General features: G+C 27.5%; 3 protein-coding genes across 5 annotated transcripts; 1 reads left to right on the forward strand and 2 right to left on the reverse strand.

Annotated features, from left to right (window-relative positions):
* The first annotated feature begins 646 nt into the window (after window positions 1-646).
* On the forward strand, window positions 647-4,322 carry LOC130674423 (troponin C, isoallergen Bla g 6.0301). Of its 2 annotated transcripts, none has more exons than XM_057479745.1 (6): window positions 647-922; window positions 1,413-1,443; window positions 1,950-2,093; window positions 2,186-2,305; window positions 3,117-3,248; window positions 4,082-4,322. In XM_057479745.1, the coding sequence occupies exons 1-6, from the start codon at window positions 896-898 to the stop codon at window positions 4,108-4,110; spliced, it is 483 nt and encodes a 160-aa protein (XP_057335728.1). In that variant the 5' UTR covers window positions 647-895; the 3' UTR covers window positions 4,111-4,322. The 2 variants fall into 2 exon arrangements, with proteins under 2 accessions (XP_057335728.1, XP_057335729.1); XM_057479746.1 differs by having other exon boundaries at window positions 653-898.
* Window positions 4,323-4,466: 144 nt separating this feature from the next.
* On the reverse strand, window positions 4,467-11,890 carry LOC130674422 (NCK-interacting protein with SH3 domain). The gene is made up of 4 exons (XM_057479743.1): window positions 11,478-11,890; window positions 10,984-11,168; window positions 7,356-9,074; window positions 4,467-5,203 (listed from the first exon to the last, which is right to left on the reverse strand). The coding sequence occupies exons 1-4, from the start codon at window positions 11,500-11,502 to the stop codon at window positions 5,015-5,017; spliced, it is 2,118 nt and encodes a 705-aa protein (XP_057335726.1). The 5' UTR covers window positions 11,503-11,890; the 3' UTR covers window positions 4,467-5,014.
* A 4,539-nt stretch (window positions 11,891-16,429) lies between these two features.
* Window positions 16,430-24,301, reverse strand: LOC130674802 (sterol O-acyltransferase 1). 2 transcript variants are annotated; one of them, XM_057480223.1, is made up of 9 exons: window positions 23,361-24,301; window positions 22,039-22,094; window positions 20,682-20,812; window positions 20,148-20,321; window positions 19,601-19,749; window positions 19,384-19,523; window positions 18,614-18,777; window positions 18,268-18,541; window positions 16,430-17,008 (listed from the first exon to the last, which is right to left on the reverse strand). In XM_057480223.1, exons 1-9 carry the CDS (start codon window positions 23,425-23,427, stop codon window positions 16,484-16,486), a joined length of 1,680 nt encoding a protein of 559 aa, XP_057336206.1. In that variant the 5' UTR covers window positions 23,428-24,301; the 3' UTR covers window positions 16,430-16,483. The 2 variants fall into 2 exon arrangements, with proteins under 2 accessions (XP_057336206.1, XP_057336207.1); XM_057480224.1 differs by lacking the exon at window positions 23,361-24,301 and adding an exon at window positions 22,208-22,356.
* Between the last annotated feature and the right edge of the window lie 2,435 nt (window positions 24,302-26,736).

Here is a 26,736-nt window from a genome sequence, read left to right on the forward strand (position 1 = left end):
ATATTTTTGGTTTTCTTTTTTCTTGTAAACAATTTGTTGAAAAAAATTTTGAAAATTTTTAACTGTCTGCTAACTTCAGAATCATAAAATTTTCAGTTTCTTTTCTACCAAAAAAGAAAAATCATAAAAATTTCGTTTAATTTTTTTTTTTAATTGAATTTTAAAATTAAAAATTTTTGACTGAAAAATTTCTGGTTTAAAGTCTCGCGCAAATTTTCATAAAAAAAATATTTAAAAAAATTGATATTTCGCCAACCCATATTACCCCACTTAAAAAAATCAATGCAATAAAATACATATTTACAAATACTTAAAAAATATGATGCCGTTTAAAAAACCCAAAAAATTTTAAATATCCCCGTAGTTTAAAATTTAAAAAAACCTCCCGCTAAAAATAAAATTTCGTCGTAAAAAATAGAAAGCCCTTAATATTTAAACCTCCATCAAGTATTACCCGTATTTTTAACAATATTTTCTACTTCCTCTACATTATTCCATCTTCTGTATCCCAGAATAGCCCAGAAGCTCGCCCGTGTACTAGTACAGTACAGTAAAACTATAGAGCGACATTGGTAAAAGAGCTGGTGTTTAAAACAAATTTAAAGACGTCGTGCTACCGCTTTTAAGCACTAAGCCAACTGGGATTGGCTGGAGCTTAGAATTACATCGGGTTTCAAGCCGTCATCATCATCGTAACAGATATAAAATACGCAACCGCTATATCAGCGGTTTCGAATATTACGGGAGATCGCGAGTCGCATCGGGCCAGTAGCGAACTCATCGACAAGGCCGACGTATCCTACAGTTTTTTAAATTTTTAAATAAAACCGTCAAAGCTCGGGGTATAAAACAAAATTTTTGAAGTGATTTAAATTATTTAAATAAATAAGTCAAGATGGTATGTTCTATTGATGATGATCTTGTAAGTCGTCGGTTTGGTAAACACACACGTCATCTTCGCTACTCTACATCTTATTAATTTTATTTATTATTTTTTTAATTAACAATCTCTACTATTCAAAATCGTACGCATTCTAAATTGCTTTGTCTGCAAACTGTTTTAATTTTTTTTTTTCTTCGAAAAATCCAAGAATGAAAAAAAAAATTTCAAATCTATTAATTAATTGGCTACAAAAATCGCGGTAATTTTGAATTTTTAAAAAATACTGTGAGAGTTTACCAATGTAACGACTACTGTATTGTTTTAAATAAATTATTTTTAAATAATTTATTTAATTAATCAATTAATTAATTAATGAAAAAAAAATTGAGTAAAATTCTAAGCATGATTGCTATTCTATTCTTTTTAAATTTATTACTAATTGGCAAATTACAAATTTAAATTTTGTATCAAAAAATATTTATATTTTATTAATTTTGTATTTGTATTTTTTTTTTTAATTATAATTTAGGCCGATGAATTGCCAGCAGAACAAATCGCTGGTAAGTTATATATTTTTTATTAAATATATAAGTGGATTTTATATAAAATTTATGTGGACTAAAAAAAAAATTTTTTAATTTTTTTACTCCGGTCTAGGATTTGTATTTTTAAATTTTTAATTAAAAAAAAAATTACGTGAATTAAAAAAATTTATATCGTGAACTTTTGAATTTTTTTTACAGATAAAAATAATTATTTAGATTTAAATTGAAGAGTTTAATTAATTTTAAAAATAAAACGCGGACATTAACATCAGTCTAAAATTAAATCGAGGTGTTGTATTTATCTAGTAATTTAACTTGTAGTAAAGAACGTCTATATATAAAGTGTGTAATTTAAATGTATATATATATATATATATATATATATATATATTCTTAAATAAAATATATAAACAAAGTAATTTTTTATTTAACAAACAGTTAAAATTATAACAGTAAATTTTTGGCATAAATTCAAATCGCGCGCTTTTTAAAATTTTTAAAAATTCAAATAATTTTTTTAGTTTTACGCAAAGCCTTCGACAGTTTTGACAGAGATAAGAGCGGAAGTATCCCCACTGATATGGTAGCGGATATTTTACGATTGATGGGACAGCCGTTCAATAAAAAAATTCTTGATGAATTGATCGATGAAGTTGATGCTGACAGTAATTATATAATCTACTTTTATTTTTAATTTCATTTATTAATTACGGAATTAAGTATTTTTCTTTTTTTTTTTTTTTTTAAATTTAATTAGAGTCCGGAAGATTGGAATTCGATGAATTCGTAACACTGGCAGCTAAATTTATTGTTGAAGAAGATGCTGAAGCTTTAGAAAAAGAACTTCGTGAAGCTTTTCGATTGTATGATAAAGAAGGTAAGATTTCAAAAAAGATAACGGGAGTTCGGCAGTTCGATTCCAGCTCAGGGTGTTTTTAAATAATTTAAATTACGCGGGATTTTTTAATTTAAATTTTACACAGAAAAAAAGATTTCTTGACTCAAGAAAAATTTTGAATTATGAATTGAAGACAAAAATTTTTTTGAGGCGCGAAATTTTTTTTTCTGTATGAAAAAAAAATAAAAAATAATTCTATTGTAAAATATTTATTTATACAAGTATCGGATTTTTTTACGTCAGTAAAAAATAAAAAGTATAAGAGGGTGAAATTTGAAACCAGGCCAAAAAAGAGTCGAGTTGAGCTACAGCTCAATGTATAATATAAGAAATGACTGGAATAAAATGAAAGATTAAACGCGTGGTGAGACGTAAATAGATTTGTATACTCCAGAAATATATACGAGTCGTAAAATAAAATTTTAAAGGTTTTCACTGAAAAAAAAAATAATTCAAGTTACAGTAAAAAAAAAATATTACGAAAAATAATTAATTAATTTAAATAGATTCTGATTTACGTTTAAATTCTCAAGTGCTATTACGTTACATAACAATTTTATTTATATTTTTATTACTCTGACGCGTTTAAATTTTAAAAGCATTATCGAGTTCAACGCTCACTGATCACGATAATCTTATCCAATCTGTCTAGTTGATTAATTTGTTAAATGTTCCATTTATTTTACGGCTGTAATTCACCTGTTTAAATCAATCACTTTTTAATTTATATATTTATACAAAGTTAGTGTTTAAATTTATATATATATGTTTGTGATTATTAATTTTACAGGTAATGGATACATACCAACAACTTGTTTACGTGAAATATTGCGGGAATTAGACGATCAATTAACTGACGAAGAACTTGATATTATGATTGAAGAAATTGATTCTGATGGATCTGGTACCGTTGACTTTGATGGTGGGTTTTTTTTAATATTACATAGAAAAAAGTAATTTCTTGTCGCAAGTAAAATTTTTTTTACGCACCAAGAAATTTTTTAGTCATAAGAAAATTTTTTTCTTCAGTTCATACTGCAAAATATTTCTTGCGCCAAGAAATTCTTCTTTTTTTTGTGAAGTAAAAAATTCTTGGCTCAAAAAATTTTTTTTTCTGACCCTAAGACAATTTTTGTTTTCAATTAATTCTGCAAAAAATTTCTTGGAGGCCAATAAAGATTTCTTGCCCTAAGAAAATTTTCATCAATTAATTTTGCAAAAAATTTCTCGCGCCAAGAAATTCTTTTTTATTGTGAAGTAAAAAATTCTTGGCCCAAAAAATGTTTTTTTTGCCCGGAAAAATTTTTCTTCTGACCCTCAGAAAATTTCTGTTTTCAATTAATTTTTCAAAAAATTTCTTGCGCCAGTAAATTTATTTTTTCCGTATCATTAAATCCAAAATATACTTAAAAAATTTCAAAAATATAATTTTCAAATTATTGACATTAAATTTGAGTTTATTTTAAATTGATACCAAATATTTGGCTCAAAAAAAAAAATAATAATAACTCATACATTTAATCTCTTGACTTAAAATTATTACAAAATACTTCAGTGAACTGACGTTCCAAGTTCACTACCAAGAACTTGGCATCAATGTCACTTCATAACATCTATCAGCATTCATAAATAAATCCATTAACAAACATTATAAATTTAAAACAATGAAAAAAAATATATATATATAAATATATATATAAATCCCTGTCTATTACGAACTCAAACCAAATAATTAACAAATAAATTTTTTTCTAGAATTCATGGAAATGATGACTGGAGAATAAACCCGGCATTGAAAGACGCAGTTAATTAAAACCTTTTTTTTCAACAAACCAAAAAAAAATAATTAATAACTTATTAATTGTTTTGGCATTAAAAAACCTTTCATACGTATTTATTTTTATTACAACTATTGAAGTATTTAAAGATATTGTTAAAAAAAATAAATAATAATAAAAATATTTATTAAAATAAAAAGATTTAATATTTAATTATATTTATTTATTTATAACTTATAATTATTTGATGTTTATGATCACAATTTTTAATCCTAATTTAATTGACATAACTATTAATTAATTAAACGTATCATTTAATGATACCATTAATTTTAATTAACTATTTAATTAAACTTGGACTAGTTCATTAAATATATAACTCATTACTTTTATTATTAATTTATGATTTTGTGATTTAATTATTGTGATTATGATTAATTTAATTAATCATTACTTTGTACGATCAAAAAAAAATTATTTTGTCAATGGGCGGTATGGATTACGCGCGAAGCAATTAGATTTTTTTTTATATTCATTTCTGCATTTATAATTAATTTTTTTACTACTATTTTTAATTAATTAATTAATTAATTAATTTAATCACGTGAATTATTGACTAGACAATTAATTCACAAAGCATCACTATTTTTAAAATAATAATTTAACTATATATTTATTTTATATACAATTTATATAATTTATTTAAATGAAAGTGAAGTAAAAAAAATATAATTTTTTAATTAATTAATTAATTAACGGAATGGAAATTTAAATTTAGAACTTGGTATTAGAAATTTGAATTTAAATAAATAATTAATGAATAAAATATTATTTTACCTTTTGAATTTTATACAAGCGTTTGTAAATCGTCGTCCTCGACCTCCTTGTACAAGGAGGGGGATAATAAGTGTCACATTTTAAAGAGACTAGGAAATTCATTGCTAATTTCACGTATCAATTTTTGATCACCCTGACTCTCGGGACCTTCTTCGCAAAATATTCGGGTGAAACATTTTAGGAGATCTTCAGAGCGGTGTCGGTGATCATCGTAACCAGTTGTGCGCAATACGCGTCTGCATAATTCGAGATAAAGTCTTCTCTGTAATTTAAAGACATTTTTTTTAAATTAAATATTTAGTTTATTTAATAAGGACAGTAGGATGGTTGTTAAAAATTAAATTTTCTCAGGAGGCTCAAAAAAAGCTTCTTTTTAGTGAAAAAATACCTGGGAATTTGGTTTTTTCTTTTTAAGTAAAAAGAACACGTGCCGCAGGATCAGAGTTCATTTTTCGATACAATCGCGGTTTTTTTTAAATATCTCATGAAATATGCAGATTAAAGGAAAAAGTCATAGGAACAATTTTGTAGGAAATTGAATTCTTGACAAAAAAGGTCATGTTCATTTTTTTAATAAAATGTGTATTTATGAAGATATTTTAAAAAAAAACTTTTTTAGATCTTATCAATTAAGCATTTTAAGGATTATGAATGTTAAAAATTAAGTTTTTTCTTAAATATTGACAACTTCGTAACTCGTAACATATCAATCATTAATGCTCGTTGTAGTTTCTATATACTTAGAAAAATGTTATTTTCAAAATTTGTAATCCTTAAAACGCTCAATTCATCAGATCTAAAAAAGTTTTTTTAAAATATCTTCATAAATACACATTTTATAAAAAAAATGAACATGGCCTTTTTTGTCAAGAATTTAATTTCCTACAAAATTGTTCCTATGATTTTTTCCTTTAATCTGCATATTTCATGAGATATTTAAAAAAAAACGCGATTGTATCGAAAAAAGAACTTTGATCGTCTTAAGGCGCGTGTTCTTTTTATTCAAAAAGAAAAAACTAAATTCCCCGCGTATTTTTTCACAAAAAGAAGTTTTTTATGGGGTAGCTGAGAAAATTTAATTTTTAACCACCACTCTAAAGGACAGGCATCAATTGCCTGGATTATTTTTGCTGAATGTATCAAATGCCTGCAATATTTTTTTGTACATTGGAAATTCTTACTGCTGTTGGCTACTGAAATTTATTCTACGGTTCTATTGCCTATGGAAATATTAAATATGTAATTTAATTGCGAAAAAAATAATTGCAGTTCTATTGCCTACAGAAAAATAATTCATGATGTTCAATTGATTGCTATTTAATTATGAACCTAAATCAAAGAAATACCTGATTAATGTAGACGAGCTCCTGATTTTGCTGAGAAAATCTTGTACTTGTTGAGGAGAAATAACCAACGTTCAAGACCGATCACTTGATAAAAAAAAGACGATTGATCTGTAAAATATCAGAACCGCGGTAGTCTTGACAAAAGTATAACTCGCCATGTCCATAATAAGACACTGGGTTGAATCTCATAGTCGACGCAGGGAATCACCTGATCAGGTCACTAATTTCTAGGGCCAGGATTTTTGCGTTAATTTAAAAATAATTAATAATTAGTGGTGTGAAATTTTTTATATTACGGGGAAAATATTGGTCTTATTAAAAAATTTTTCAAACAAAAGTTGTAGGAAATTTAATTTTCTAAAAAAAATGTCTCTTATAATTTTTTCTTAGGACTAATAAGAAAGTGGTAATTTCAAAATTAAGATTTTCATAAATCCTCAAATTTTGAATCATTCATTATGAATCTTAATTTTTGAATTACGGTGAAAATATTGATCGTATACGAAAATTATAGGATACATTTTTTTTAGAAAACTAAATTTCCTACAACTTTTGTTCGAAAACTTTTTTAATGAGACCAATATTTTCGCCGTAATGTCAAAAATTTGAACTATTCATTTAAAAAATAAGGCAAAAATCTTGTCCCTACTAATTTCTGATAGAAAACTCTGTCAAGTTTTCCAGTTGCTATTGTGAAGACTACCGAGGTTCTGATATTTTTCAGACCAGCTGCGTTTTTTTTATCAAGTGATCGGTCTTGAACGTTGGTCATTTCTCCTCAACAAGTACAAGATTTTCTCAGCAAATAAATCAGAAGCTTGTCTACATTAATTAGGAATTTCTTTGATTGGTTACACAATTAAATAGCAATCAATTGAACATCATGAATTATTTTCTGTAGGCAATAGAACTGCAATTATTTTTTTCGCAATTAAATTACCCATTTAATATTTCCGTAGGCAATAGAACCGTAGACTAAATTTTAGTAGCCAACTGAGCAGTAAAAATTTATAATGCAAGCATATGATGCCTCCATTTATTTATCAATACATCCTAAATAATAAATACCTTATCACCAGGTGGAATGTCAAACAGCTGCCTCAGCACAATATCAATCAGTACCTTAATATCATTAGTATAAAAAAGCGACGCCGTGATGTCCATAGAAAAAATATCAATAAACAATTTCAAGACCGAGTGCATCGGCGCCGGCTGGTGATCAAAAATCCTCACGGGATCTTCTTCCCGGTTGAGTAAAAATAAAATCTTCTGCGTGAAAATTTTCGCATTCGTCCTCTCCCTCAGCGCCATCATAAAAATATTTTCATTTACATTCGCGTTGCTGTTGCTGGTGGCATTGAAGTTGAACTGCAGATTATAAGCCAGTATCAAGTTGGTAAATAAGTCAGGAATTTGATCCTCGAGGTCCGTGTCCGGGGGATCTTCGATGCCGTCGAGCAGGAACGCGATGAATTCACAGCCTAGATATTCCAAGTGCGTGATCGGCATGGGCTCGGCCATCGAGAAAATCATCGTCATCAGCAGCGACGAGTAGTTTAGTTTAGGTACATTGCGCGGGTTGCTGGTCATATCACGAGCCAACTCCATAGGTAGGATACTATTTAGCATAATTGTGACAACAACTGGATCAAGACTGCACATTACCCCAAATGATTGCAGCAGCAATTGTCTAATTGTCCATCTCGCCTCCATCTGATAGTACTCAATTAGTGTAATTATTCCATTGTACTGATCCTGTTTCAATGCGTGCCGGGATACACTTGCGTCAGCATTTGTCAGTATCGACGTCAATTCCTTAATATACTCAACAATAATCGACTCGTCTTCGTACAACATCCAGCTCCGCTGCTGAGAATCTTCTTTGCAGGAAGTCAACTCATCGAATATTATTTTTAATCGGGTTGAGTCATAGGTATCTTCGATCCGCATTTTAGAATTAATTAGAGGCATTTGCAACTGATTTAATACTGTGTCGAAGTAATGAGATATTGAACTTGGCAGCAGCTGCTGGAGACCAGACACTACGACAGTGACGGCTAGTTTAGACATTTCGTAGCTTAGTTGGGTATTCTTGCGAACTTCGTCCAATAATTTGTAAGCTGCGCGCGAGTCTATTTCAAAAGATGTTGAATTATTTTGTGATGACTTTGTTGGTGATTGACGTGACGTTTGACGAATCAATATCGGTTTTTCAGAATCTGTCACACGGGAATTAGACTCTGGTCCTCGGATATTTTGCTCTGGTACACGAGGTACTGGTTCTATTGATCGAGGAATTGGTTCTGATGACCTAGAGCCTACTTCTGATGATTTGAAACCTAGTTCTGATGATTTAGGAGCTAATTCAGATTGACGCGGGAATGATGACCGGCGGGAATCAATATTTGAATTTGAATTTCTGCGATTAAAATCGGGAATTTTTTGTATTTCACCGTCTGGTAAAAATGATTTAGCACCTGCGTGAGACGCACTGGGTGTCGAACGTTCGGCATCTGGTTTTGCTACTGATGACGCTGATGATGATGAAGAAACAGTCACAGTCGTAGTAATAGGAGTTTCTTTAATGGGAGAAGTGCTGCTGAAGGTCGGTGGTAATGGCGCGGGTTTTTTAGGTTTCCTACTAGACTCAGCTTGACGTTTTTTTTCTACCAACCGCTGAACAAGATCCTGCTTGTCTATCGGCAAGGGCGCGCCGGGTTTCACAAACTCGCTGCGTAATTTTTCTATACATTCTTCTAAGAAGTCTATCATAAATTGGGGTTGGACCTGAAAAATTATTAATTACTTATTATTATTATTATTATTATATGGGAATCCAGCCTAGATTCCTATGGTTTCCTATAGAAATCCAGCGTAGACTCTGATATAAATTTTTATATGGGTACATCATAAAAAATCCATAAGGGAATTTAGTATGGATTTTTATGGGAATTTTTACGAAGATTTTCCATGGGAATTCAGGTACTCAGTTTCCTATATGGGTTCTCTGATTAAAAATACTTGTTGAAAAGTATTGAAAAAGATGAGAATTGAATACTTTTGAATAAATCCTATTCCACAAGGTTTTCATCTGGACATAAAATTAATACTTTTCAATTATATTAAATCTAAAAATAATATAAGAATTTCTAAACTTCCAAAGAATTGAAAAATATTCGAATAAATTGATATTTTAAATCTTTCTGAATCCTCGTCAATAACAAAAAAGTTTCGAATTTTAGGGTTACGAGGAGCATTGAAAAAAATTCGAATAAATTGACAGTTTTCAATCTTTCAAAATCTTCCTCAATACCAAAATAGTTCCATATTTTGGGTTAAGAGTTGGATTGAAAAAGATTCAAGTGAATTGACATTTTAAATCTTTCTGAATACTTTTCAATAACAAAATAATTTCACATTTCAGGCCACGTGTGGGATTGAAAAAAATTCAAATTAATTGACAGTTTGTAATCTTTATGAATTTCCCTCAATACCAAAATAGTTCCATATTTCCAATTATGACTTGAATTTAAATAAATTAAAATGAATTGACATTTTCCAATCTTTCTGATCCTTCTCAATACCAAAATAGTTCCATATTTTGGATCGAGTGTAGGATTGAAAAGAATTTAAAGAAATTGAGAATTTTCAATTTTTCTGAATCTTTCTCAATACTAAAATAGTTCCATATTTCCAATTATGACTTGAATTTAAATAAATTAAAATGAATTGACATTTTCCAATCTTTCTGATCCTTCTCAATACCAAAATAGTTCCATATTTTGGATCGAGTGTAGGATTGAAAAGAATTTAAAGAAATTGAGAATTTTCAATTTTTCTGAATCTTTCTCAATACTAAAATAGTTCCATATTTCGAGTTATGACTTGAATTTAAATAAATTTAAATGAATTCACATTTTCGAATCTTTTTCTAAAATGATGAAAGATTGAATTCTTTTCAATACTTTTGAATTCCACTATAAGAATTATCAAGTATTCAAATGATCGAAATTTCAATTCCATTTAATATTTTTCAAAATCTCCGTATGGATTGAAAGAATTTAAATTATTTTCAATACTTTTCAATGAGTATTTTTAATCAGGGTTTCCCATATAAAAATCCAAATACCCATGGATTCTTATATAAATCCTCACACTCCTATATTAATTCCTATGGGTTCCCATGCAATCCCACAAGGATTTATTTTGATCTCCCGCCTTCAATCAATTCAAATTTCAAAAATGCGCGCGAAAAGATCATTCGTTTGTTTGTTTTTTTTAAACTCCAAAATTATTAACAAAAATTTGAAATATTTTCAGATTAAAAATTCAATTATTTATCCTTGAGATATTTAATAAAAAAAAAGTCACGAGAAAATTACACGTCAGTAATAAAAAACTTTTAACGTCCGTTTTTTAAAGTATTCCATGATTACAATTATCAAAATCAATAAGATTTAGGACAGATAAGATTGCCGCATTAAACCACGATAACAAAAATTTAAAAAATTTAATCCGCCAGCCGGAAGAGTAATTAATATTCCAGCACTACTATTGTAGCAATACTTTTCAAAGAGTATTTTAATCAGGGACTAGACGACCCGTCTTTCATTTACTGATAAACTAATGAATTAAAAATTCAATTAAATGATTAATGAGTTAATTGATGGGGTAAAAAAATTTCAAAGTAATGAACCTTGACAGTCGTCACATAATTTGATGGAATGTAACCAAGTTGACCGGTATTATTAACAACTTGCCACCAGTTTCGTTGTTTAGTATTCGTCTGATGTAAAATAAAATGATCGTTTTCCCGGAAGCTCAATGTTTTGGCAAATGTCGCTTTGAAATCGTACAATGCTTTGAGCATTTCATAATTTTCTGTAAAATAAAATTACATTTACAATAAATAAATAAATAAATAAATAAATAAAATAAATGATCCTGAAGTCAGCAGACAATTCAAAATTTTCGGATTTTTTTTTCAACAAATCAATTACAAAAAAATAAAAACTAAAAATATGCACATGTAAAAAATTTAAAAAACTACAGGTGCAATTTTTTCAAATTTTTTTCTTTTTAAATTTACCGCCTAAAATAAAATCCAAAAATAATTAGATGTCTGCTAACTTCAGTATCATTAAAATAAAAATAATAACCTATGAAAAAATATTATTTAAATAAACGTACCGAGTTTTATGTAGTTGTCATCCATTATCAGCGTATTTATTTATCTATTTATTAAATAAATAAATAAATAAATAAATAGGGATGTTTATTATAAAATTAATAGACCGACAACGCCCAGATATCTAGGATATCTAGACTAATAAAAAATTATTAAGTCTTAGTACGAGACTCAGACATTTCACTTTCATTTTTTTTTTTACTTTTATTTATAAAACTTTTTATTTTGTTATTTTTATTATCAATATCCTCAGTCCTTTCTCCATTTTATGTGGATATTTTTTTTTTTTTTAGTGTGCTGGTGTTTATTTGCTCAGTGTCACAATTGACAGTTGTCGTACTACTGAACCCTCAACACTAAAATTCATTTTAAATGTATAGTTATAGTTTTAGGTTACTAAAGTACTTAGCTGATATATATATATTTATATATGTACAATATCGGTCATTAATTCTTGCGCGGTAGCATAACATCGGGAAAAAAAAAACTTCTCTAAAGGAAAATATGTATCACTTTTTTATACAAATATTATCTATAAAAAAAAAAAATTGTAAAAAAAAAATACAATATTTAAAAATATATCTATATTAATTAAATGTAAAATTATAAATATGAATTGTAAAATAAGTGAATAAAAAAAAGTCCCTATAAAAAAAATCTCTAGATTTATAAATCACTAAAAAAAAATTACAATAAAAAAAAAAATTCCTACAAAGAAACATTTGCATATCTAAACATCTACTTAAAAAAAATATATAAAAATGAAAATCTCTACAAATAAAATATCTATAAAAAATCGGCTGTTTTGGAAAATCTCTATAAATCATCACATGTACAAATAAATATCTGAATAAAGTATAACCTCGAGAACTGGAAGCATTGCCACCACGTGCTCATAATCATGAATAAGTTCGTGTTGTAATATATAAGTATAAATAATAATAATAATAAAAATTATGGTTATTATTATGTTATTAAGAAAAATATAATAAATAATTTTAAACTTATAATAAGTGACTTCGAAAAACGTGAAAGATTCAAATCTGATAACTCCAAAGCACTGAGCCTGTAATAATTCATATAATTTTAATTTTTTTAATTTTATTAGTTAAACTTTATTTGAGAATATCATAAAATTATTATTATTTATTTTATAATTTTTAATTTTGTTTGACTATCAAGCCGTATGCCAGGATTCGATGAACGTCCAAAAATCACTTTTCTTTTTTAACTTCCCGCTAAGAGAATCGACGATTTTCGAAAAATTGGGAAGTTATTGTTTTCACCCCGATTTTCGAAAGTCGAGTTTTCATCAGATGTTGACGTTTTGAGGTCCTAGGAAGCTATTCTAACTATTTTCAGAATGATGTCCGAGTGTATATATATATATATATATATACTAATGCAAAAAATTAAAGGAGCAGAAAAATTTTATAAATTTTTTAGTGATTTTTGGAAGGCTGTAACTTGGTGAAAAAAAATCGTATCGAAAATTTAAAAAAAGCATTTTATAGCTTGAAATCTCTAGTTTAGGTGTATTTTTTCAAAATTTTTTAAAAGCTCCGATTATTGCGCAAACATGAGAAATACCGCGAGCCAAAAAATTTCTAAATTTTTTTTTTTTTTCGAAGAGCCCACGGACCGCGGAAAAATTCTTTCAACTAAACGAATGCATACATCGTTTAGCAAATTTATTCAGCTTCAATTTGGTTTTTTTTTTAACCTCGTAGGTCGATTTGTCGCAGAGATATCAGCCTTCAATTGATTATGATTACACAATTAAAGGAACAAAACTTGCTCCTTTAATTGTTTAGCTAAACGTTGATCGATGATTCCCAAAAAACGGTACGATAGATCAATTCAAAAATTTACAGGGGTCTTGGGGGTACATTAAGCTAAAAAAGTCCCTGGCAACATTATTTTTTTTATCGATATATGCAGAGTAGCGGTTGATTTACTAAAAAACCAAAAAAAGTCATTTTTTTGTACTTTCTTCTAATGGATGTTAAAAATAAAAAAAAATTTTTTTTTTAAAAAATGATGACAGGATCTTGTAGGGAATTTATTCAAGTTTTTAACGCCGCCCTTCAACTTTCTGTGCGATCATTGGTACCTGAAATATCGAAGATCAAAGCCAAAAGGATCACTTTCTATTTGAAGGCTGATATCTCTGCGACAAATCGTCCTACGAGGTTAAAAAAAAAACCAAATTGAAGCTGAATAAATTTGCTAAACGATGTATGCATTCGTTTAGTTGAAAGAATTTTTCCGCGGTCCGTGGGCTCTTCGAAAAAAAAAAAAAATTTAGAAATTTTTTGGCTCGCGGTATTTCTCATGTTTGCGCAATAATCGGAGCTTTTAAAAAATTTTGAAAAAATACACCTAAACTAGAGGTTTCAAGCTATAAAATCCTTTTTTTAAATTTTCGATACGATTTTTTTTCACCAAGTTACAGCCTTCCAAAAATCACTAAAAAATTTATAAAATTTTTCTGCTCCTTTAATTTTTTGTATTAGTATATATATATATATATATATATACACTCGGACATCATTCTGAAAATAGTTAGAATAGCTTCCTAGGACCTCAAAACGTCGACATCTGATGAAAACTCGACTTTCGAAAATCGTCGATTCTCTTAGCGGGAAGTTAAAAAAGAAAAGTGATTTTTGGACGTTCATCGAATCCTGGCATACGGCTTGAAAGTCAAACAAAATTAACAATTATAAAATAAATAATAATAATTTTATGATATTCTCAAATAAAGTTTAACTAATAAAATTAAAAAAATTAAAATTATATGAATTATTACAGGCTCAGTGCTTTGGAGTTATCAGATTTGAATCTTTCACGTTTTTCGAAGTCACTTATTATAAGTTTAAAATTATTTATTATATTTTTCTTAATAACATAATAATAACCATAATTTTTGTTATTATTATTATTTATACTTATATATTACAACACGAACTTATTCATGATTATGAGCACGTGGTGGCAATGCTTCCAGTTCTCGAGGTTATACTTTATTCAGATATTTATTTGTACATGTGATGATTTATAGAGATTTTCCAAAACAGCCGATTTTTTATAGATATTTTATTTGTAGAGATTTTCATTTTTATATATTTTTTTTAAGTAGATGTTTAGATATGCAAATGTTTCTTTGTAGGAATTTTTTTTTTTATTGTAATTTTTTTTTAGTGATTTATAAATCTAGAGATTTTTTTTATAGGGACTTTTTTTTATTCACTTATTTTACAATTCATATTTATAATTTTACATTTAATTAATATAGATATATTTTTAAATATTGTATTTTTTTTTTACAATTTTTTTTTTTTATAGATAATATTTGTATAAAAAAGTGATACATATTTTCCTTTAGAGAAGTTTTTTTTTTCCCGATGTTATGCTACCGCGCAAGAATTAATGACCGATATTGTATATATATATGAACATTGAATACTCTAACACGCAAGTCTTGTGTAATAATTATTTTATATAGAACGTAACCTGCAATTTTAAAAATGTTTAATTGGCGCGCATGCGTAAAATAAAAGCGCGCACTTTTTGAATTCTGTAAGAGGAACTTCGGAAGTTGTAATAATTTCAAGTTACTAATATATATATATATATATATTAGACTGGGCCGAAAAAATCGACTATTTTTTTTTTAACGATACTGTGAAAATTTTATTTGGGATGACAAAAAAAAATTATTGTGGAAATTTGAATGATACTGAAGTTAGCAGACGTCTAATTGTTTTTGGATTTTATTTTAGACAGTAAATTATAAGAAAAAAAAAATTTGAAAAAATTGTACCTGTAGTTTTTTAAATTCTCTACATGTGCATATTTTTATTTTTGTTTTTTTTTCTGATTGATTTGTTGAAAAATAAAACCGAAAATTTTTAATTATCTGCTAACTTCAGTATCATAAATTTGAGCCCTTAATATTGAAATTAAGAGGTGTATCATCGCAATTTTTGATTTTTTTTTTATGAGCGGGTTTTTGTCTCATAGCTCTCAATCCATCGAGATAAACGAAATCGACTTTAATACATTTTTTAAAGGAAATTTGATGCTCTACAAAAATAGTTTGATTGAAATTTTTCGTCAGATGAACCGTTTCCTTATAATCATGCTTTGAACATTGGTATGATTTTAAAATTTGATTGTTCAACTTTGGAATTTTGTAATTCATGTAAAAATAAGTTTTCGGAAAAAGCTAATGATTATTCTTGAAGAAAATTTAATGCTCTACAAAAAAAGTCTCTTAACAATTTTCGCTAAATTCACTTCTTCAAAAGTTATTCAAGGTTGAAGTTAAGTAAAACGAGTTCAATAATCTTGAATAACTTTTGAAGAAGTGAATTTAGCGAAAATTGTTAAGAGACTTTTTTTGTAGAGCATTCAATTTCCTTCAAAAACATTCATTGGCTTTTTCCGGAAACTTATTTTTACATAAATTACAAAATTTCAAATTTGAACAATCAAATTTTAAAATCAAACCAATGTTCAAAGCATGATTATAAGGAAACGGTTCATCTGACAAAAAATTTTAATCAAACCTTTTTTGTAGAGCATCAAATTTCCTTCAAAAAATGTATCCAAGTCGATTTCGTTTATCTCGATGGTTTGAGGGATATGAGACAAAAACCCGCTCAAAAATCAAAAATTGCGATGATACACCTCTTAATATCAATATTAAGGGCTCAAATTTCCACAATAATTTTTTTTTTGTCATCCCAAATAATATTTTCACAGTAGCTAAATCTTCAGAACACTTGAAAATGTGGGAATTTAATTTTAAAAATTAAATTGATTTTTTTACAGTTTTCAATTTTCCCGTAAGAAATCAAAGAAATTTTTCTTGTTTAAACTGTAAATACTTTCGCGCCTTTTTTATATTTAATTAGAACTGGAGCCAAATTATTGAAAAATGCACAGCTTAACATTTACATATATATTATATTTATTTAAATTACAAAATAACAATTAAATACTACACAAATTTTTTATACAACAATGACGTAATTGTTATTATCGAAAAACTTAATACATAAAGAAGTAATTGACTTTCATAATTACTACCCGAAAGTCCTTCATAGCAATACCAACTTCTTGGTAAAATGACATCTAATAATTTATCTTCCAAACTCGGACAATTAATTCTTGCAAAATACTCCATTGCGTAGAAACTGACCAACATACCAGAGCCAATGATCAACGAAAACCAAAGAAAAATATTACCCAGTGAATTAGATTCTTTTTTGGTTATAAATACAAGAAGAAATCCAAAAACACCGAAAAATATAAACATCATTGGGTAAAAGAATCTAAATGCGCATGCCAATAAATACTCATGGACAACCGCGGATGTGAAAAATACAAAAAACGTTGCGACAAATTTATTACCCGGCACAATTAGTTCGTAAAAATCTTTATATATGTATGTGTAGAGCCAGTCGTGTACTACAACATTCCAAGTACGGTAATAATTGTCGAATGATACGGAATTCCACCAATCCTAAAAATTAATTAATTAATTAATTAATAGATTGTAATTTTTCAAATGACAATATTTTGATTATCATTATTATTATACGTCATAAGCCTGCCCATAATGTCTCTCCCCTTAATCGGAAGGTACTGAGTCCAAACAGCCCCCACTTGACCACTTTTTTGAGTTTCGTAGCAGACATCCCGTTATAAGCCTCCGTTAAAATTCGATAAAATATAAACTAACAGTAGGAACAAAATATCAAAATTAATGATGAAAATTTACTATCGATCTTTCGCGGATAATAATTTTATAAATATTATTTATTGTTGATAATTGTAATGATTAATTACAATTTAAAAGTTTTATTGAGCATTATGTTGATCAATAACAATTATTATTATTACTATAATTAATACCACTGTCATTATTATTTTTTACATTACAATCCTTAGTGGATCCGAATTACGGTAAATTACCATATTTTAGGTAAATTGCGGTAATTTACCGTATAATGCCGTAATTTACTGCAAATTTGCCGTAATTTACGGTATATTACCTGTTACGGTAGATCACGGTAAGATGGAGTATTTTACGGTAATTCTACTGAATACCGCAAATTACGGTATTTTACCGGAATTTTACGGCAAATTCGCAGTAAAATACCGCACGTTTGCCGTAAATTTTACGGTGAATTGCCGTATTTTAGGTAAATCGCGGTAATTTACCGTAAAATGTCATAATTTACTGCAAATTTGGCGTAATTTACGGTATATTACCTAAGTTACGGTAGATTACGGTAATATGGAGTATTTTACGGTAATTCTGCTGAATACCGTAAATTACGGTATTTTACCGCAATTTCACAGCAAATTCACAGTAAAATACCGCACTTTTGTCGAAAATTTTACGGTGAATTGCCGCAACTTTACCGTAAATAGGTATTTTACCGTAAAGTACGGTAAGTTACGGTAATTCTTCTGAATACCGCAAATTACGGTAATTTACCGTAATTCGGATCTGCTAGGGATTATTATTTGTGTAAAAAGATAAGTATTTATTTTACCGCTATAAGCACTAGAAAAATCGGGACACTGGCGCATCTAACCAAACGTAAATATGACGTTTAAAATGATATAAAATAAACACAGGCTTATAACGAGTAGTCGAGATCAAAACTAAACGCACGGTAGTGGAAGACTAAAATTACAAGAAAAATTTCCCCTGTCCCCTAGACCAGGCTTATGACGGATAGTCGACTGTAATAATAGTTTTGAAAATCGTACTTTGTAGAATAACCTGTCGCCAAAGCGCATTAATTCTGCGAATGCATTCATCCAGACGTGAAGTAAACAATAAAATCCACAAAGGAATATTACAATCCCTGGGAATGTTGTGCTTAATGTACGTGATATAAATCCGGGTAAATTAAATTCTTCATGACCAAATTCTTTATACGCCGGAAGGACGACACGTTCAAATATCATAGCAACGAACACAATTACGAATGCTAGTTCCAATAGATATTTAGCAACAATCCGCCATCTAATTTTTTCAGTCCTGTAAATTAATATCAATTATATTTAATTGGACTTTTTATATATTTATATATATATGACATATGAAAATTACCTTGGATAATTATCTTGATAAATTAATGTTGGCGCAAACATAAAGTACGAAAATTTCGATAATTTCGGAATTAAAATTCCTGTACTGTTACTATGTAATTCATTATTAATTACAGAGGGTACAGTACTGCGAATAAATGCATGAATTTTCATTATTAAACGCACCTAAAATAAAATATGAACAGTATTATTGCATATACCAACGTAATTAATAGTATATTACGTAACAAGGGACAAAATAAGACGATTGTGAACGAGGGTGAAATTGGCTGACAGTACCCGAGTTCTGAAATCGTTTTTTATCCCGTGCCACGCACTATATTTTTCATATTTCCCGCATTGATACTGAACTGAGAGTTTCAAAGTCGAAATTAGTAAATTTCTGACTGATTGTGCCGCGGAAAAATAATCTTGTATTTTAATTATGAAAATTTAAATAATTTTCTAAGAAAATTAATGGATTTTTAAAAATTTTTATTAAATTTACCAAACACACCTGATAGAAATTTAAAAATTTGAATGTGTACTTGGCGCGAGACGCTACCGTGTCTGCGGACTATAGAAGTATTTAGAAGTTTACAATAAACAAATGCAATTTCAAGAGGGATCAGATTAAATTGAGAGCTAATTAAGCCGGCAAAAATTAGTGAATTTCTTCTTAAAGAAGAAACTCATGAATTTCTGCCTGCGGAATTCCGTTGGTTTGAAATTGACTGAAAAAACGGGCAATGAAACTCGCAGTTCTCAGTTCCGGTAATGAAAAAAAATCACCTGTTCCATTAAAACAATAAAGCCAGAAGGCGGTGGTAGTTCGGCTTTTAAGGTTACGTATGCTGGTACAGCTAAGAACGTTAATTGATAAGCAATGAATAGAAGAAGCCACGTGTAATCCCAAATTTTTAATTTAAATGCTATAAATATAAATTATAATATTAGTAAAAAATTATATATATTATTTAGATTAGAGTAATTAAAAAAAAATTATTACATTTTTGTGATAATTTAGTTCGTTGATGAGCATAGAAACTGTATACATAATACACGCTGTATGATGATGCGATCATTGCTAACCACATTTGTATAACAAATGTTAGTTTACCAAATCCTAATTTAATTGTCGTGAAACCAAGACTGAGACTATTAAAATATATTAAATAATTATTCGCTGTTTAATAAAATTACAATTTTTTCACCAAATCGGCGCCAAAAGTTTAAATTCCCGCCTTGTTTAAAAGGAAGAAAATTGTTCTCTTCTTCATGAGAAAACAAATGATCAAAATTAGCGCATGCGCCATTTTTTCCACTAACAGGAACAAAAATTTATACTTTCAAGTAGAGTCATGTGAGCACGTGTGCGCACACTTGCCTCACATAACTCTACAGATCTGGTGAAAAATCGTATAGACACCACATAGGAAAGTAGGAATTCCCAATCCGCGTGTTTGCCACCGCCTTCGGCTCGGGTAGGCATTTATACACTGGTTGAAATGTCCTCCTTTCCGCCCTTGGTGTGTAATATACTATTTTATACGTACGATCCATTGTAAAGAATGTCATGAGCAGCAGTATTTAAAAATGTAATTATAAATAGTGCTGCAAAAATATTGTAAACTGCTTTTACATGTTTTACTTCATTAAATAGGTCAGTAAATAATGAATTACGTGTTTCAAAAATTTTTTTACGTAGTACGCCACGTTTTACAGACTTCCTACAATATTAATAAAAAAAAAAAGTTAATGTTATTAATTAGAAAAAAAGCCCTGATAAAAAATCTCCGATCAAATCCGATTAAGGCTCAATCGAATTTCTATCAGATCCAACCGGAAACAAAAATTTATTCGGAATTACTCGAGTGCGTTTCAAGCTTCCGATTGAAATTTTGTAATCAGATTCAATTGGAAATAAATAATTTTTTTTTTTCGATTAACTTTCGGATTTCTGATTAATTTTCAATCGGATTCATTCGGAATTTTCCGATTAAATCCGATTAGAATTTTCCATATGAATTCAATCGGAATTTTTAACCAGAGAGAAACATTAAATTGTTTATTTTTAATTATTAACATACTTATCATTAGTGTATAAATTATATTTATCATTTTGCAAATGATGTTTTGAAATATTTTCAATATTCTCATTAAATTTCGACATTTTATTATTGAGTTCTGTTAAATTACTGACTTTTTCATATCTTTGTCTCTGAAAAATTAAATTTATTATTTACTATTGTATTAGAGTATTTATTGTATATCATATATTTTTAATGATAAATTTATAATGTTTATGTATTCTTCAATGAAATGTCTTTGACCTGACCGTAAGATAACATAATCAGCAATTATACACCAGATTACAATTTTTGCTGACTTCAACAATAGATTTGTCAATATTATAATAAGTTCAGTATCGGTTATATTTATTGTTTATATTGATAAGTAATTGCACAGTAAATAATGAGTTTCTTGTTTTTCAGGAATATCATATTTATTTATATACAATTACGTATTCCAATGATTATCTTATTGAAAAATTTCTGTCACCGTCCGACAAATTTAAATTTCCATTTAAAATTTTAAATACTTTCATATTTTTATATTACGAATTATCGATATGATAAAATGCAAAATAAAACAGAAATTTTTTTTGTTTTCAAAAGTTTAGTTTTTTGATTTTTTTAAAAAAATTTATTTGTTACTGAACTTTACTACAAAATTATAAATCCATTTTTGATGATACAGAAAAAAGAGAGGGCGGGGCAAAATGGGTTGCTTACAAAAAAAATTTCAGTAAAATTATTTTTGTAATTCTACTTTTTTGGATTTTTTTTTTTTTTTTTTTTTTTTTTACAATTATCTAGTAGTAAAAATATGACCCAGCGATGAGATGAACAAAGTTTGGTAATGCTAGGAAAAATGGGCCTGGTGTCAAAATTTAAAAGATTAATTTTTTTTCGTATTTTCACTTGAAATTTAGTTGTCAGACAAAATGAGTCACTACAAAAAAATCCAGCTTCAAAAAAATTAAATTTCCGTTTATTTTTGCATTTCTTGGTGAAAAATTCTGTTTCTAAAATAAATTTTATTATTCCTCTCAATAACTGACGTGAAATTTTTAATTGAATCTTTCAAAAATTTTAATACAGAATTTTTACAGTTGATATCAAATTTCAATTCTATGTCAAAAATTTTAAATAACCCATATTACCCGCCTTGTTGCCTTTATAATTTTTTTTAAATTTCCAAAGCCCATTTTGCCTCTCATTTCATATTAAGTTTTTAAAAAATTAGAGAAAAGTAAAGAAATTTGATTTAAAAATTTTTTTTTGTAAAAATTCAAAAAATATTTTTGCATTAAAAATTTATCACTTAAAATATTGTATATAATATATATGAGATATAAAAAATAAAATATTCATGTAATTTTACCTCTTGAGAACTGAAAATTTCTTCCGTGGCCATTTCGGAATATTTATGTTTTTTATCTAAAAAAAAAACAAAAAAATCACTTTAATCCAACTATTAACTTTCAAAATTATAAATAAACACAAATCACTTTTTCAATATATTTTTTTACTTATAAAAAATTATTATTTACAATTTACATTGACAAGTGATTAAACTATCGAGTAATCGAGCCGAGAATGAATAACAATTTTTACTCTCATCGACTACCGATACGATTAGTCGACTTTAGAGTTTAAACTCAAATTTCAATTAAAAAAAAAAAAAAGTCAAGTGCACATCACAAGAGCGCATGTACTTGAATGCACGGATTATCATCGATGCTATTAATAAACATATCATTAAAATTATTCATTTTAATCCTCAAAGTAAACAAATTTCTTATCTTGAGCTAATCTTCTCTATACAAAACTTGAAAGATAAATAAAAACACTACTGTAAAAAATCGTGAGAGAATTCGTAGTGATTACGGGTTTTATTACTATCAGAATTGACTCCGTCGTAAGAGTTCGAAGTCTTTACAAAAAATTACTCCGCATCGGATTGAAATTCTAGTTTGTATTTTCATCAGATTTGAATTTTATTTAAATCCGCATTCACTCCGATTCGGAGTCAATATTAGATTTGACTCCCCGGAGTAAATTTAACTCCGGATTTAACTCGCATTCACTCCTCAAATTTTTACAGATAAATAAAATAATAACCGCCATTGATAAAAATTTTGAATAGATAAATAAAATAATAAATTAGAAATTTGAAAATTCAAAAATTTAAATCTTGCCGCCGTTGATAAAAATTTTTAACAGATAAATAAAGTAATAAATTAGAAATTCAACAATTCAAAAATTTAAATCTTGCCGCCATTGATAAAAATTTTTAACAGATAAATAAAATAATAAATTATAAATTTAAAAATTCAAATTTTACCGCCATTGATAAAAATTTTTAACAGATAAATAAAATAATAAATTAGAAATTTAAAAATTAAAATCTTACCGCCATTGATAAAAATTTTCAACAGATAAACAAAATAATAAATTAGAAATTTAAAAATTTAAATCTTACCGCCATTGATAAAAATTTAACAGATGAACAAAATAATAAATTAGAAATTTAAAAATTCAAATCTTGCCGCCATTGATAAAAATTTTTAACAGATAAACAAAATAATAAATTAGAAATTTAAAAATTCAAAAATTTAAATCTTACCGCCATTGATAAAAATTGTTAACAGATAAACAAAATAATAAATTAAAAATTTAAAAATTCAAAAATTTAAATCTTACCTCCATTGACAAAAAATTTTTTATCAGTTCTCATTTTTGAATCTCGATCATTTTTCACTTCTTTCATTTTAACACTTTTTTTTTTATATAAATATATATATCGTATTAACTAAATCAAGTCTACAATAAATAGATCATGCACTTTGTTCACCACGAGTCAGGAGTAGACAGAATTAAATAACACAGTCTTGGTCAGCTCCATCAATCATAATGCCAACAATCCGTCATTATCGCAAAATGAGGACACAATTTTCACTGACCTCACCCTGCACCTTGCCCTCTAGATCTTTATCTTAATCTACTCTAATCTCTAAATCCCTCGTCAATATACATCTATACAAATATACATATATATATTTTTTCAAAAATAATTCTCTGAATTTTTCCAATTCAAATTTCAAATAAATAAATTACTAATCAATCGAAATTTTATATAACTATTTAATTATTTTTTTATCAATATATATTTATATATATAAATATAACTCATTAATAATAATAATATTCTGATCGATAAGAATCCATAGTTCAAAATCAAATAAATATACTGATATATTTTATCGGTACACTTGCACTCGTTATCTTCATAAAACAAATATATCGAATATTGAGTACACGCGCACTTACTTATATTTAATGTCAACTTTATATGAATATTAAGTTAATTAACCAGTTTATTCATAATTTAATTCATATTAATTAAGATTAATCGTATTAACATGACACTGAGTGCGTGATGTCTACATACGATGTAGTGATTCAGTAGTGTTTGATAATAGACTAGAGGTTCCTCATATTTTATCTGCACGAGTACTCACTTTATTTCCCTCTCTGAATTTATTTTTCATTTTATTTTATCTCACACTATTCGTGTCTGCAAATTTTTCAGCTAAACTCTATTAGCACTTCATTGATGAATGACTGCAGCTCAACAGAGCTCAACTTAACAGAGAATAATGGATTTATTGTGTGTATGTACTCTTAGAAGTTGCCTTCAACTATAATATAATAATATTGTGTGATGTTATATGAGACTGGTTGTGAGAACTATATACTAGTTCTGCGGTTTGGGTGATGGGATAATTTATTTCAGAGATTGGGAAACTCAGAGAATGGAAACATTTTTTTTAAATAATAAATTCTTGTTACGAATGAGATAAGAGACCGGAAACCCGATCAGTAGCATTAGTCGCTCACTTTGACTGGTTAATGCGTTTTTATAATTTTTATATAACAAAAAGACATCCGGTCTTACAAGTACTAGACATGATCCTGAAGTTAGCAGACAATTAAAAATTTTCGGATTTTTTTTTTCAACAAATCAATTATAAAAAAATAAAAATTAAAAATATGCACATGTAGGAAATTTAATAAACTACAGGTGCAATTTTTTCAAAATTTTTTTTTTTATTATTTACCGTCTGAAAGAAAATCCAAAAATTATTAGACGTCGGCCAACTTCAGTATCATGTAATAGACAGGTAGATTTTTTAATTAAATTTTTATTACTCGACAAATGCAAGTAAACAAAATTTTGAAATTATTTCATTTTTGTGCGCTAAAATTTGGTCCGGTGACTAAAAAAATCATTGACCAATTAAATTTATTTTACTTTCCCTCAACTTTTTCTGTGAAATAAAATTCATTTAAGAGTAAATTTATTTACAAAATGAAAAAAATTTCAAAAGTTGACCCCTGTCTTAAATTTAATGATTTATTGATGCAAGTGACATATTGACGTCTATTTAAATGAAGTTTATTTAAGTACCAATATTACTTATTTCAAACTTCGTCATCTCTATATTTCAATTCAAGGAAATTAATTTGAGGTAAAAGAGCCTAAACCCGATCAGTGCCATCAGTCGCTCACTTTAACTGATTAATGCGTTTTTATAATTTTTATAAAAAAAAATTTCAAGTAAAAAAATGATGATTGATAAATAATTATTTGTGATTATAAATATATAAAAATATGACGTATCAAAGTATTTTATAATTTATTATAAATTTAAATTAACTGACTGTTTTAAAAATCGCTTAGAGCCGGACATTTTTTACTTTAACGTTCGTTCGTTAGATTAAATTTAGGCTGCGTTAAATTATTTAATAATTGTTATAAATATATGTTATTAAATATATATTTTAAATTTGTGAGAATAAAATAAAATGATATATTTTATAAATAATTCTCCTTGTGAATAAACTTATGACAGTTCAATTGATATTGTCTCTGAGCGCGTATAGGGCCATGTGTTGGTCGAGTAATGGGACATCATAACTTTTAGTGAGCGACTATGGGTTCACTCAACGCGGTTATTTTTAAAATTAATAATAATTAATTATCAAGATTATTCTTAAAATTATAATTTTATTATAATATTTAAAACTACAAAAAATAACTAGAAAAAAAAAATGATTTTTCATTTAATTTCCCACTTTATGTTGACTTTAATCTCACTCCCCTAAAAAGTAACCGGGTAATGGGACTTTTACCTTATAGGGTAGAGGTACCGAATTTGGCCACTTTAGGGCCAGTTTTGGACACTTGAAAAATTTTAATAAAATAATTTGTAAAAGATACAATGACAAAATTAATTTTTAAAATGTGTTCAAAGATACTTTTAACCCGCGATTAAAATGGCAATTTTATTTTACACTTTTTTATTAATTAAAATAAAGTATCAAATGTCCAAAAATGGAGCAGTGGCCACGAATGGTACCTCTACCCTATACTTTTTTTATTTAGTGTGAAATAGAGGTATAAAATAATTATCTAGAAACTAAGAAATTCGTATTGGTTTATTAAAAATATTTTATTGAACTTTTTTTTTATTTTAGACAAATACAATTTCTTAACTTAAATTTGAACGGTGAAAAAAAATTTTTCATTATGAAATGAACACGGAAAAAAAAATTAGGTGCTGCAACAGGACAAAATTTTAATTTTTTTCACAATTTTAATTTTTTCTAAATTGATTTTGGTTTCAAATTTTGAAATTTTACTATACTGACATCAAAATTTGTACGTGAAACTTGTTCCTTATTTTATCTATTCCACAGGAAAAATCTTGTTGCGCAACAGGATTTTGTCCTGTTTCTTCCTCAGAACTGTGTCCTGTTGCAGCGCCTATTTTTTTTTTTCCGCGAAACTAAAACTTTTCTTAGGGCCTGAAAAAATTTCTCGGCCCACGAAATTTTTTTCTTTTCAATTCACAATGCAAAAAATTTCTCAGAGCAAGTGATAACTTTCCTCTCTCGACGTGTAATATACTATTTTTTTATGACAAAACTTATGAATTAAGTACGCGCATGCGCTAAGCTTCGATTTGTGAGAAATAGTATGCAAACCATTCGGTTGAAATTTCTTATTTCTTCC

This window comes from Microplitis mediator, chromosome 9 (genome assembly GCF_029852145.1).
Source record: "Microplitis mediator isolate UGA2020A chromosome 9, iyMicMedi2.1, whole genome shotgun sequence".
In the NCBI taxonomy this organism is placed as follows: Eukaryota; Metazoa; Arthropoda; class Insecta; order Hymenoptera; family Braconidae; genus Microplitis; species Microplitis mediator.

What these genes read in the sequence shown, in the direction of transcription:
- LOC130674423 (XM_057479745.1), top strand. Translation starts at nt 896, where the DNA reads ATGGTATGTTCTATTGATGATGATCTT. An exon ending in GCCAGCAGAACAAATCGCTG is followed by an intron (nt 1,444 to 1,949) that starts GTAAGTTATATA and finishes TAATTTTTTTAG; the next exon opens with TTTTACGCAAAGCCTTCGAC. An exon ending in TGGTACCGTTGACTTTGATG is followed by an intron (nt 3,249 to 4,081) that starts GTGGGTTTTTTT and finishes ATTTTTTTCTAG; the next exon opens with AATTCATGGAAATGATGACT.
- LOC130674422 (XM_057479743.1), bottom strand. Translation starts at nt 11,502, where the DNA reads ATGGATGACAACTACATAAAACTCG. An exon ending in TGACAACTACATAAAACTCG is followed by an intron (nt 11,169 to 11,477) that starts GTACGTTTATTT and finishes TTTATTTTACAG; the next exon opens with AAAATTATGAAATGCTCAAA. An exon ending in ATTATGTGACGACTGTCAAG is followed by an intron (nt 9,075 to 10,983) that starts GTTCATTACTTT and finishes ATAATTTTTCAG; the next exon opens with GTCCAACCCCAATTTATGAT.
- LOC130674802 (XM_057480223.1), bottom strand. Translation starts at nt 23,427, where the DNA reads ATGAAAGAAGTGAAAAATGATCGAGATTCAAAAATGAGAACTGATAAA. An exon ending in AAAATTTTTTGTCAATGGAG is followed by an intron (nt 22,095 to 23,360) that starts GTAAGATTTAAA and finishes TTTTTTTTTTAG; the next exon opens with ATAAAAAACATAAATATTCC. An exon ending in TATCAAGATAATTATCCAAG is followed by an intron (nt 18,542 to 18,613) that starts GTAATTTTCATA and finishes ATTAATTTACAG; the next exon opens with GACTGAAAAAATTAGATGGC.